This window comes from Chanodichthys erythropterus, chromosome 11, assembly GCF_024489055.1.
Source record: "Chanodichthys erythropterus isolate Z2021 chromosome 11, ASM2448905v1, whole genome shotgun sequence".
NCBI classification, from domain to species: Eukaryota; Metazoa; Chordata; class Actinopteri; order Cypriniformes; family Xenocyprididae; genus Chanodichthys; species Chanodichthys erythropterus.
Genome location: NC_090231.1, coordinates 10,089,778 through 10,102,198, shown reverse-complemented (window position 1 = coordinate 10,102,198; position 12,421 = coordinate 10,089,778). Strand labels below are relative to the sequence as shown.

The 12,421-nt window shown below is 38.2% G+C and overlaps 1 protein-coding gene across 5 annotated transcripts; it reads left to right on the top strand.

The window, feature by feature from the left end:
- Positions 1–142: 142 nt before the first annotated feature.
- On the top strand, positions 143–5,159 carry cmtr2 (cap methyltransferase 2). Of its 5 annotated transcripts, XM_067400439.1 has the most exons (3): positions 165–180; positions 1,191–1,235; positions 2,370–5,159. In XM_067400439.1, exon 3 carries the CDS (start codon positions 2,560–2,562, stop codon positions 4,798–4,800), a length of 2,241 nt encoding a protein of 746 aa, XP_067256540.1. In that variant the 5' UTR covers positions 165–180; positions 1,191–1,235; positions 2,370–2,559; the 3' UTR covers positions 4,801–5,159. The 5 variants fall into 5 exon arrangements, with proteins under 5 accessions (XP_067256542.1, XP_067256541.1, XP_067256539.1 ...); XM_067400441.1 differs by lacking the exon at positions 1,191–1,235 and having other exon boundaries at positions 143–184; positions 2,520–5,159; XM_067400440.1 differs by lacking the exon at positions 1,191–1,235 and having other exon boundaries at positions 155–180; positions 2,520–5,159.
- Positions 5,160–12,421: the final 7,262 nt, after the last annotated feature.

The following is a 12,421-nucleotide window of genomic DNA, read 5'->3' as shown; positions in this document are numbered from 1 at the left end:
GCAAGAACAGCAAAAGTGAAAAATTAACAATTTAATTTCAACATCTCAATGTAGCATTAACAATGAATTGAAATACAGAAGTGTGTCTTGCTGGAAGTCACTCCCCTCCTCCTATCACAGCCGAGCTTGTAAGCGAGTGTCGCACTGCATTAACACTGAGGAAGCTGAACCCGTGCTGAGGTCGGTAAGCACAAGCAGATCTCATTCTGTTAGTTTCATGACATCGAATTCTGGTAAACGTTAATGCAAAAAAAGCAAAATCATACTATCAATTTCGTTTCCAGTTCAGTTTAGCAGGCCGTAATCGACACATCGGATTTTCCTGCAAATCTTCCCTAAATTAGCCACCACAACAGTCCCATATCAGTGATTGCGTTCATCTGTCAGCTCTGTTAAAGATTCGGTTGATATTAAGCAGCGGTTCATAAAGTAACATGGTCAAAAAATTATAAATTAAACTATAATTTTTGTACGAAGCTTTTATTTACATTTCTAAGATACTGTAGCCTCGTTAGCTTGTTTGCTAGCTAGCCAGACAGACATACAATCCACGAAATAAATGAAAACACGGGGGTTTTAGGCAGTTTTTCCTATTGTGTCATGGACTTTTGTTTGGTTTGTCTATAAAAACACAGAGCAAATCATAAGCTCCTCTTAATGCAAGGAAATTGCATCACTGGAATTTAATGGGTAGTTGGGATTCAGTTCCCAGGAGAAAAAATACTATAGTAATTTATAGTAAATACTATAGTGTTTTTGAACCATACTATAGTAAAGTACTTGAATTAATTTGTTGTGGAAACTCTATAGTTGATGTGATAATATAACAACTATAGTGATATAAACAAATTACATTACCCAATACTGTACTAAGTTTTTTTTTTAATCTATAGGGGTATATTATATTACAATACACCACAGTTTACTGTAGTAAAAACTAAAGTATACTACAGTATTACAGTAGATTAGTTCACTATAATTAATATTATAGTATGCTGTAACATTCATTAACAAAGTGTTGTAAATACTATAATATACAGTATACTACAGTTTATTATAGTATGGTTCAAAACACTATTGTATTTTTCACCTGGGTTCTTTTGGGAAGTTGTGTGACCACCTAAAAAAAAAAAGGTATATGATATATGTGCAATTTTAACTAATGTTAAAATATATTTGTCACAATGCAGGATCATTAAAATGAACCAGTGAAGGCAAGAAAGTGTTTTAAAAAGGTGACAGACTTCAGTTACAGGATCTAACATTACATTTTCATATAAATTGTATCCTGAAACCCTGAAAAAAAAAAAAAAAAAACTAAATATCAACTTAATAGAGAATTGTAATAAAATGTATAAAACTATTAGGAACTCACTAGAAATATTTCAGAAGTTTAATACCTACTAGCATTACAATTAAAGGCATATTTAAAGGGTTAGTTCACCCAAAAATGAAAATAACGTCATTATTACTCACCCTCATGCCGTTCCACATCCGACCTTCGTTCTTCTTCGGAATGCAAATTAAGATATTTTTGTTGAAATCTGATGGCTCAGTGAGGCCTTCATAGCCAACAATGACATTTCCTCTCTCAAGATCCATAAATGTGCTAAAAACATATTTAAATCAATTCATGTGAGTACAGTGGTTCAATATTAATATTATAAAGCGACAAGAATATTTTGATGCGCCAAAAAAAAAAAAAAATAACGACTTATTTAGTGATGGCCGATTTCAAAACACTGCTTCAGGAAGCTTCGGAGCACAGATGAATCAGTGTGTCGAATCATGATTCGGATCGCGTGCCAAACTTCTGAAATCATGTGACTTTGGCGCTCTGAACCGCTGATTCGATACGCTGATTCATTTATGCTCCTAAGCTTCATGAAGCAGTGTTTTGAAATCAGCCATCACTATATAAGTCGTTATTTTGACTTATATAATATGCACCAAAAATATTCTTGTCGCTTTATAATATTAATATTGAACCACTGTACTCACATTAACTGATTTAAATATGTTTTTAGTACCTTTATGGATCTCGAGAGAGGAAATGTCATTGCTTCCTATGCAGGCCTCACTGAGTCATCGGATTTCAACAAAAATATCTTAATTTGTGCTCCGAAGATGAACGAAGGTCTTACGGGTGTGGTACGGCATGAGGGTGAGTAATTTATTTTTTGGGTGAACCAACCCTTTACCCCAAAAATAAAAATTGTGTCATTTTACTCCTGTCATTCCAACCGTGTACAATTTTTTTTTTTCTGTGGAACATAAAAGAAATGTTTTAGTGTTTGTTTTTTGTCCATGAAAAAAATATTTTACCATTGATCAAAGATTTAAATTTTTTTTTTTTGTGTGTACCACAGAAGAAAGACAATACAGGTTTGGAACAACATGAGGATGAGTAAATGAATGATGACATTTTTGATTGAACTATCCCTTTAAACTATTCATATTCTGCCATATTATACTGCTAATGTAGAAAAATCTTGACTGATTGTTTTTGTCTTTTCCAGTTTTGTGAGTGATTGATGTCACCGAACATAGGTTTGAAAGATGAACCGGGGCCGGGGAGTGAGAAAAAGAACGGCACCAGAAAAATCAAATGCCCTAGAAACTTGTGACGAGGAGATATGTGTGGAGGTTCACCACCTCTTCAACAAGGTCAGAGGTTATGTCCCCCCTGCTGGAGGAGAATGGAAATTACCTGACCCAAGTTTGGTGCTCTGTGATCCTCATGCAACTCACCCACGTTTGCAGGCTCTGAAACGATCACTAAATGAAGTGAAGAATCAACTCAGCGATAAAGACCTGTCGGTATGGCACCAGCATACTTGTTTCACCAACCGAGCAGGCACCGTTACAGCCCACCTTCGCTCCACAACAAACGCAGAGCTGTGCACGCAGGCTTGGGCCAAGTTCTATGAGATCCTTGGCACTTTTAAACTCCTTCCTGACAATGCCTTGAAGAGTGGCGAGTTGAACTCCATACACTTGTGTGAAGCCCCTGGTGCCTTCATATCAGCTCTGAATCACTTCCTAAAGACGAGTGGCCTGCACTGTGACTGGAGCTGGATTGCAAACACACTAAATCCATACTACGAAGCCAACGGACGTGGTTGCACTATTACAGATGACAGACTCATCGCACACACTCTTCCTTGGTGGTTCTTTGGATCCGACAACACAGGTGACATAATGCTTCAGAAGCATCTGCTGGAACTGCCCAGATTTGTGAGCAACATGCGCTGTGTTGATTTGGTTACAGCAGATGGAAGCTTTGACTGTCAGGGAGACCCAGGAGAGCAGGAGAGATTAGTTGCTCCGCTACAATATTGCGAAGCCGTTTGTGCGCTACTGCTGTTAGGAACCGGAGGCTCATTTGTTCTGAAGATGTTCACGCTATTTGAACACTCATCTGTCTGTCTTCTGTATCTTCTTGCATGCTGCTTCCGTTCTGTGAACATCTTCAAGCCAGGCACAAGCAAGTCTGGAAATTCAGAACTGTATATAGTGTGCTTGGACTATCAAGCCAAAGAACAAATTCGCCCATTGCTCTCAAAGTTAATCCGTAATTACGGGCCAGACCTGTCAACCACTGTGGCGCTCTTTCCACGCCGCTGCATTCCAGACTCATTTCTAAGTCAGCATGAAGAGATATGTACTTTTTTCCATGCATTGCAAGTTAACACAATCCAGGAGAACCTTAAGCTTTTTGTAGGCATGAGTGTAGAACAGCGCAGGCGATTGGAGCAGCTCAGGGAATATGCAGCAGAGTTTTATACAAAACGTTTCAATGTTCACTACCTTCCTCGGAAAAGCTGGGTTTGCCGTGGTGGTGGTGTGGCCAGATGGGTAAAACACTGCGAGAGGAAGCAAATGGGCTCTTTCAATCAGCGCAAAGAGATGGAACTTCAGGGATGGAAGCAGCGTCTTGCTCAAGGAAATTATGGGGCATCAATTGAGAAGCATCTTGCAGGAACAGAAGGATGTGAGATTGTACTTAGTGGCCCATTGGATGAGTGCGATTTGGGAACCTGGTTTGCCCTTGAGGGAGCTGCCCTTCCCAAAGTCTGCAGTTCCACCTTCTGTGATCAAGAAATGCTAGACTTCCTGAATGAAGCTCTGGAAGAGAACCTGAGGGTCAAGGCGGTAAATCATTCAAACAGAGCCGTGCCAATATGCAACTCCTGCAGGACCGACTCCCCTGTAAGCATCTTATCTGAGATTTGCAGCCATCCTGATGTGACATCTTGTTTGGTGCTGAGAAGCCGGTCTTGGTGTGATGGCACACTTGTAGGCGTTAAATTCCAGCCAGAGTTTTTGCAAGGACCATCTTGTTGTGAGGTACAGGATTCCACGTTGCACGACGGACAACCAGACTATCAACTTGAGCTTCTGAACGCTGTGCTTTATGCTCTGCAGAACCAGCGTCTTGGGTCAGCCCTTGTGATTCCCTTATGTTCGGCCTTAACCCGCTTCACTTCCGGCCTAGTTTTCACACTCCACCTGTGCTTTCGTTACATCACATTCCGTTCCTTGTCTGGTTGGCCTCATGCTGCTCTTGTGTGTATGGGTTTCTCTCCACCTTCAGTCCTACCCCGGCTGGTGGACTTTCTCCGGGACGTGATGGAGAACATGAAGAAAGTTAAACTTGAGCTGGGGAGGCAGGTTCTGCAGTTTGTGCCTTTAGAGGAACTTCTCAGAGGGGAATTACCTCGTTTCCTGTCTTCCTTCAATACTGCTGTCGTCCGACAGCAGCTGCATATGCTCATGCAGGCTGAATACAGCACATAATGCTAGCCCTATATGGCTATATCCTCTGGGAGAACTTTTCAGTTAGACTATTTTTGAGTATAATCATGCCTCAGTTTCCTTCAATTGAAGCCGTAGCTTCAGTTTGTACCAGTGCCACAGTGCATATTTCGGATATATTGAGTATATTGGAACACAGAATATATTGTTTTGTATATTTATAGTGGGGAAAATCTTGCTTTAAACTCTAATGTGGTGCATATGACTAAGATTTTTTCTTGGATATATATTTATATAACAGCATAAGCTGTTCAACATGTTTATTTTAATATTTATGTTTCATTGCCTATTTTTTTTTAAATGGTTGAGATTATATGAGTTGCTTTGATCAATTTCTCTGTCCTGGCTGATTTATTAAAACCTTTCTTTAATGGACATATATGGAGTGTTTTTATGAAATTATCTAGTTGTTGAGGCCATAAATAGACAAACAGACCCCCAGTTTCACAGACAAGGCTTAAGCCTAGACTAAAAAATGCATTATTGAGCCGTATTAAGTAGGTCTGTCATGATAACTACTTTTTGTTGTGCGATATATTGTTCCAGAAATAATTGCGATAAACGATATTATTGTTATTTTAAGACCATTTTATACCACTGAATATATAATCATAATATAACAGCATAATAATGCAAGTAGGCCTACACACTTTAAAATGACAACAGCCATTTAATTCTTTAGATCATGGAAATGAAGGATCAAAAAATGTAATATCCTAAATAAAAAACTTGAATAAACGGTAAATATTTTCTAAAAAAAAAAAGTGCAAAGTAACAAGTAAAAAAAAACTTCAGAACTGTCTGTAGTTGTCAGGAAAACACTATAACACCTCAAATAACGTATTTTTTCACCTGTCGATGACTGCTCTGTGTAGGAACTGCAGATGACAGCATGATTGGCAAAATGTTGGTGACAATCATTTTCATGTAAACATAATGGGCTATATATTGCATCACCAAAAATTATTAAGGTTATGTATATAGCGCTATAAGTCGATATATTGATTATTGCGACAGGCTTAGTTTTAACTGAAAGTTTTCTTAAAATATGTCAGTGCCAGTAATGTTTTTTTCTAAGCCATGTTTATGAAAGCTACTTAAATGTCCTAATTGAACTAAGGTCTAATCCTGGCTTAATCCAAGCCCTGTCTGTGGAACCAGGCCAGAAACTGTTATTAAAATGTAAGGTCAAATGGCACTGTATGCACATATTGTGTCGTATATACACTCCTGGGCAAAAGAGAAAAAAAGGCCAAGCCAAGAATAGCTAAACAGTATCCTTTTAATTTTCTTAACCACAAATTATTGGTCAGGAATTTTGCAAAATTTAAGCAAATGCAATACTTAAGTCATTGCTGTCTCAGAAATGCATCAAAGACAGAATGAAGTTTTTTGGCAGAATATGGGAAGTTGTGTGGAGTGATGGATCACAATGAAACACAAGATGCATGGTGATGCTCCAGAGCGGCATTTATGAAAATCTGCTGAGAAGTATAATAATAAATGCATCTCTACCACAGTGAAACATGGAGAAAGAGTTGACTGTGTGGGGAGCCTTTTTAGCTGTTGGTATTGGTGAGCTTTGGAGTACAGGAGAATATTGCAGAATGGCTTGCTTCCCACAATTGAAAAGCTGTTATCTAATGAGGAATGATTAGATGTTATTTTCCAACAAGACAATCCTGCCCAAACTGCAAAGACAACCAAAAAGTGGCTTGAGCTCATCAGGCTAATGTTATGGCCTAGTCAGAGTCCAGATTTGAACTTTATAGTGAATGAATACATTAAACTCAAAATAACTAAGAAACATTTTTCAGCTATTCATGAACTGTTTGAACATTGAGTGAATGTTTAAAGAAAATGAAGGGAAGGCTATATATATATATATATATATATATATATATATGTTACTTTATTCACAGTATTTGTGCAATTCTTGCTAATTTCCTGACCAGTGATTTGTAATTAAAATGGTTAAAAGACCGGTAAATATTTTACCTTTTTTGGCTTAGCCCATGAGTGTGTGGTTGAGTACATAATATATACATTTGGCACTTGTGTGTTAATGTATTCATTAACACTATGCTGAAACTGTAAACTAGTCCTTAATCTTTTGCAATGAACAGCATTGTTTTCAAACAAAAGTGTGTTTATGAATTAATAGCTGTTATAATAATGCCACTCAATTTCCTTATTTTGCCTTCTATTGCATATATTATTTTTTAAAGAAACAAATTAACAAAAAAAAACAATTATAAAGAAAACATTTGATGAGCCTATTTCTAGCAATTGCTAAACATAAAAAGTGACATAAAATGTGTTTATATATATATATATATATATATATATATATATATATATATATATATATATATATATATATATATAGGCCCAAATAAGCCAGCAAGAAAAAAATGACCACAATGGGACATGGGACCATTTGCTTGAGATTTGAGACCATTTTATATATATATATATATATATATATATATATATATATATATATATATATATATATATATATATATATATATATATATATATATATATTAAAATTGGAAGAAGTAAATGACAATCTGATACTGATATGCAAATACAGTACAGTACGAAATCATTTAACTGCAGGGTCTTATTGTTACAGTGTTCATTGCTTTATTGAGAACATTAATGTGTAAGAGTATAGAGGGGTCCAAAAATTTGTATCCTCTCCTAGTTTCCCAGTGTTGATTGTTGTTCTTACATATAATATGAAAAAATAAGTATTGCTCTGGCCAACCCAATTTTTGGTATGGATCTGCTCCTTTTCCTTAATAAAAATTGTGACTATTTCAATGTTCACCACTTAAGTGCAAGTAAAAAGGTTTTGACATAATAGTCAAGTGTGAGCCAGTGGCTATGTTATCTGAGTTATACATTTTTTATGTTGACAGATGTGGTTCCAGCTGAGTGACCCAACAAAAGACTGTGAACAACCTATGGCCATTTTTTCTGTCCATAAATGTGTTATGGAAATGTCTACAAATATGTGAAGAAGTGCCATCTTATGTCTCGTGAAGGTAAATGTTTCTGCACATATCTGACAAGTTCTCTTATCACGCCCACACATTGTTTTCTTATTTCTTCAATGTGAAGAACTCCTTTCTATCCACTTTGATTATTTTTAGCATGGGTGGATTTCTGTACAGCAAGAATGAGAGTTCTGTGCTCGCATCTGCATCTGATCTGATCTGTGGCTTTCTGCTAATCTCAGAACACTATCCTCATACAACCATTTCATTCAGTTTCTATTGAAACCAATACACACGTAAAACAAATAGTGAAAGACAGCAGGTTGAAATGCAAAAGCTTAAAAAAAGTCTTCCTTTCTATTTATTTTAGAATCTTAATGGTTCAAAGATTCTAGACAATAAGCTGTTAAGCCACAACCACTTGTGTAGCTGTATAGATTACTATTTTCCCAGGGGCAACCATTTTTTTAAATGACAAAATATTAATTTTAAAAATTATATAAAAAAAGTAAACCAGTCTAGTTTGTACAAAATAAAATAAAATATAAATGCCCTTAAACTTTAAAACCAGTCTAGATAGTTTATGCAAAATAAAAAAAAAAATGGCCAAAATGGAAAAAAACATCACCACTAAGTAAGCCTATTTAAAGGTGCCCTCAAATGTTTTTTTACAAGATGCAATATAAGTCTAAGGTGTCCCTTGAATGTGTCTGTGAAGTTTCAGCTCAAAAATACCCCATAGATTTTTTTTAATTCTTTTTTTAACTGCCTATTTTGGGGCATCATTAAATATGAGCTGATTTATGCTGCTGCCCCTTTAATTCTCGTGCTCTCCGCCCACGGAGCTCGCGCTTGCCTTAAACAGTGCATAAACAAAGTTTACACAGCTAATATAACCCTCAAATGGATCTTTACAAAGTGTTCGTCATGCTTGCGGCACGCATGCGTCGGATTATGTGGGTATTGTATACTGTTATATCGTTTACATTTGATTCTAAATGAATTTGAGGCTGTGCTCCGTGGCTAACGGCTAATGCTACACTGTTGGAGAGATTTATAAAGAATGAAGTTGTGTTTATGAATTATACAGACTGCAAGTGTTTAAAAATGAAAATAGCGACGGCTCTTGTCTCCGTTAATACAGTAAGAAACGATGGTAACTTTAACCACATTTAACAGTACATTAGCAACATGCTAACGAAACATTTAGAAAGACAATTTACAAACATCACTAAAAATATCATGTTATCATGGATCATGTCAGTTATTATTGCTCCATCTGCCATTTTTCGCTATTTTTCTTGCTTGCTTACCTAGTCTGATGATTCAGCTGTGCAGATCCAGATGTTACTGGCTGCCCTTGTCTAATGCCTTTCATAATGTTGAGAACATGAGCTGCCATATGCAAATATTGGGGGTGTACACCCCGACTGTTACGTAACAGTCAGTGTTATGTTGAGATTCGCCTGTTCTTCGGAGGTCTTTTAAACAAATGAGATTTATATAAGAAGGAGGAAACAATGGAGTTTGAGACTCACTGTATGTCATTTCCATGTACTGAACTCTTGTTATTTAACTATGCCAAGATAAATTCAATTTTTCATTCAAGAGCACCTTTAAATATCCCCGTGAATTTATCTTTTAGTATAAATATGTTAACCTTAAGGTTATGAGTAAGCTGGTTTGTCCCAAAACAATGACAAAATTCTCATTTAGGAGATATAAGCATTCAAAACTTCTGCTTAAACGGATCACAGATTTTCATGACATCACTGCGAACTTCAGCTTCTTATCAAATCTTCTGTCCAATCAAATGCTCTCTAGAATCTGAATTCCCGGCCCTACCTACACTATTAACAGAAGCTGAAGCTGCGGCTGAAAACGATCATTTGTTCACACATTTACTAGTTTCTATATGTTGACTAGAGGTTAGGAAATGATTCAGACAGCGTAAATATGCTTTCCATTGATGCGAATAAAGTCTGTTTTCGCGTTAGTGTCACGTGAACCACCGCAGAGCTAGCACAGTCTGCTCCGGTCCAGAGCTGATCATACGTGCGAGTCGGCACAAACCACAAAACGTTTGGACATATTTGTATTCAACACACAATGCTATATTTTAAAGTAATATGGAGGAGATTTGGAGGAGAAACGGTTAGAAATTATTAGGAATATTGGGCTTTACAAGCTCAACAGCTCTGGCCGAGCTGTGATCTAGGCGAAATACTATTGGCTATTTTTTTAAAAGGGGAGGGGCTTCTAGATATAACCCGCCCTGTATTCCTATTTCATTGGAAATTACGTCAACACAGTGAGTAAAGCTGCGTGTTGCAAGGAACTTCAGTGGGCCTTTAAGCTTGTTTTGTCAGCCTGTACATGGCTACTGTTAAAGCCCTGAGCACACTCATTAACATATATAGGATTGGCCACATGAGCATTTTGATGTAGTAAGAGTTGATAAATACAAACACACATACTAGAGTAAATTTTGCACACTTTGCAGAACCGCAGCAGCCACCTGCTGTGAAGCCCTTTAATGGTTGATAAACCATCAGGACTATGAACAGATTCATAGTTGGAGTGGGATTTCCATGGATGTTCCTTCAGCCTCATTACAGTATATCTGCTGGTAACTATCAGCTTAACTTTTTCTATGAATGCACATTTTCCTGAAAGGATTCGGTAATACAGGAATATACTGCTTAAAGTGAAGTGACACGCATTTGCATTTGCACATGCGTAAACAGTATGTCACTAATAGCTGCACTGCATATGGGATTATTCACAATAATATCTCTTTCTGAAATCTTGACATATGCACACATTCAGTAATCCAGTGCTCTTGGAGGCTCTTTCAAATGTCACTCGCTTCTAATCTCTAGTGGAATGAAATGCATTATGAGTTAAACATTAAACTGATCTGTCAGGGGAAACCTCCATAACTCTATGGTCTCAGCACTGAGTTAGCAATGCATGCCAAGACGTGATATATTAAAGAAAGTGCTTTATTTTGTGGAGTGTTTCAATAATTCATGCAACATTTCTTATAGGATGCTGGTTCTGTTTGCAGAGCTGCTTCTGTTAAGTGGTGAGATCAAAGTCAGTCATGTTTAACTTTTCTCTTCCATCATTCCTACAGTATTTTTGTTTTCACACACACATTTTCCAGACAGTATAAATATATGCACCATCTCTGTGTGCGCATGTTCTGTTCCTGAGAAAACCTGGCCAGCTGTAATTTGGAAAGTTCCACTGCTGAGTGTGTGTGTGTGAGTGAGGACGCATCCATTACTATTAGTACTTCAGCCTGAGCACTCTTGAGTGGCAGATACACAGAATTTGTGTTTAGTCAGCCCACGTGACCCTTTCAGATAAATTACTAAATTGAACCTTTGTTATTTAAAAAAGGACTAAATCTTTTACTTAAGATCTGTCTTTAATCTCACATTTTCTATACATTTTCTGTATTGCCTATTACACTATTAAAAAAAAGGTTATAGGACTATAGGATTTTATATCAACCTGGCATTGCAGCTGAGCAGGTCTGCTTTTACTATGGGTGCTGTGGAGGATGAACGCAACATTCACTCTGTACCTACCAAGACAGAGTATCCAGCCGTCATAGCCGCCACACCAGAGTCTCCTGCCAACATGGACGCCACACTAGTGTTCCCTGTTGTTATGAATGTTGCATTTGAAGACATCCAGGCGTTTCAAGGCCTTTAGAGGCTGATCTGCAACTTGGCAGACCCACAGCTGATCTCAGCAAGAGCAGCTGGCATTCTAAGGCCTGTGCCCTTAAATCTGTCTACTGCAGCGCTGCCTGTTTCTGAGACTGCCGTTATCCTCAGTGCTGCTTGTTATAGCCGTGGCCATTTTGTGTGTTTGGGCCTCACATTGCTCTTCAGTCCATGAGTCTGCTCCAGAACCAGCTTCAGTCCAGGAGTTCCCTTCAGAGCCCCCATGAGCCCACTTCAAAGCCCACTCCTGCCTCAGAGCTCAGCCATGTGTCAGTTCCAGCCTGTGAACTCCCTGTCTGTCTTGATATGACCACAGAGGTTGTTCCTGAGTTTCTTGTCTGCCCTGTTGCGAACACGGAGGTCATACCTGAGTTTCCTGTCTGCACTGACATGACTCAGAGGTCATTCTGGAACTGCCTGTCTGCATCAACATGACCACAGAGGTCATTTCTGAACTACCGGTCTGCACAGATGTGACCATGAAGGTCACCCGTGAACATCGTGTTCACCTGGACAGGACCATGGAGATCACTGTTGAACTTTCTGCCAGCCCTGCTTTGGCCAAGGCAGATTTTGAATCCCCCACTGTCTCGGTTTGCTCTCTGGGGCCATCACTAATCTGTCTGAGCTTTCTGTTGTAGTTCTGCCACCCTTGCCAGATCCACAGTGGTGGCCTCCAGTCTTGTCTGCACAGAGGTGGTGGTTTTCATTTCCAAAATGGGGGTCTTCAGTTCAATCCCTGCCACTGTAGTGGTCTTCTGGTCCATCGTGGAGGTCTTCAGACTAGTCTGTGCTGCTGTGGTGGTCTTCTGCTCCACCATGGGGATCTTCGTCCCATCAGCGCCACCCTGGCTG

Bases quoted from the DNA above. Each gene is read 5' to 3' on its own strand.
- cmtr2 (XM_067400441.1), top strand. From the start codon at position 2,560: ATGAACCGGGGCCGGGGAGTGAGAAAAAGAACGGCACCAGAAAAATCA.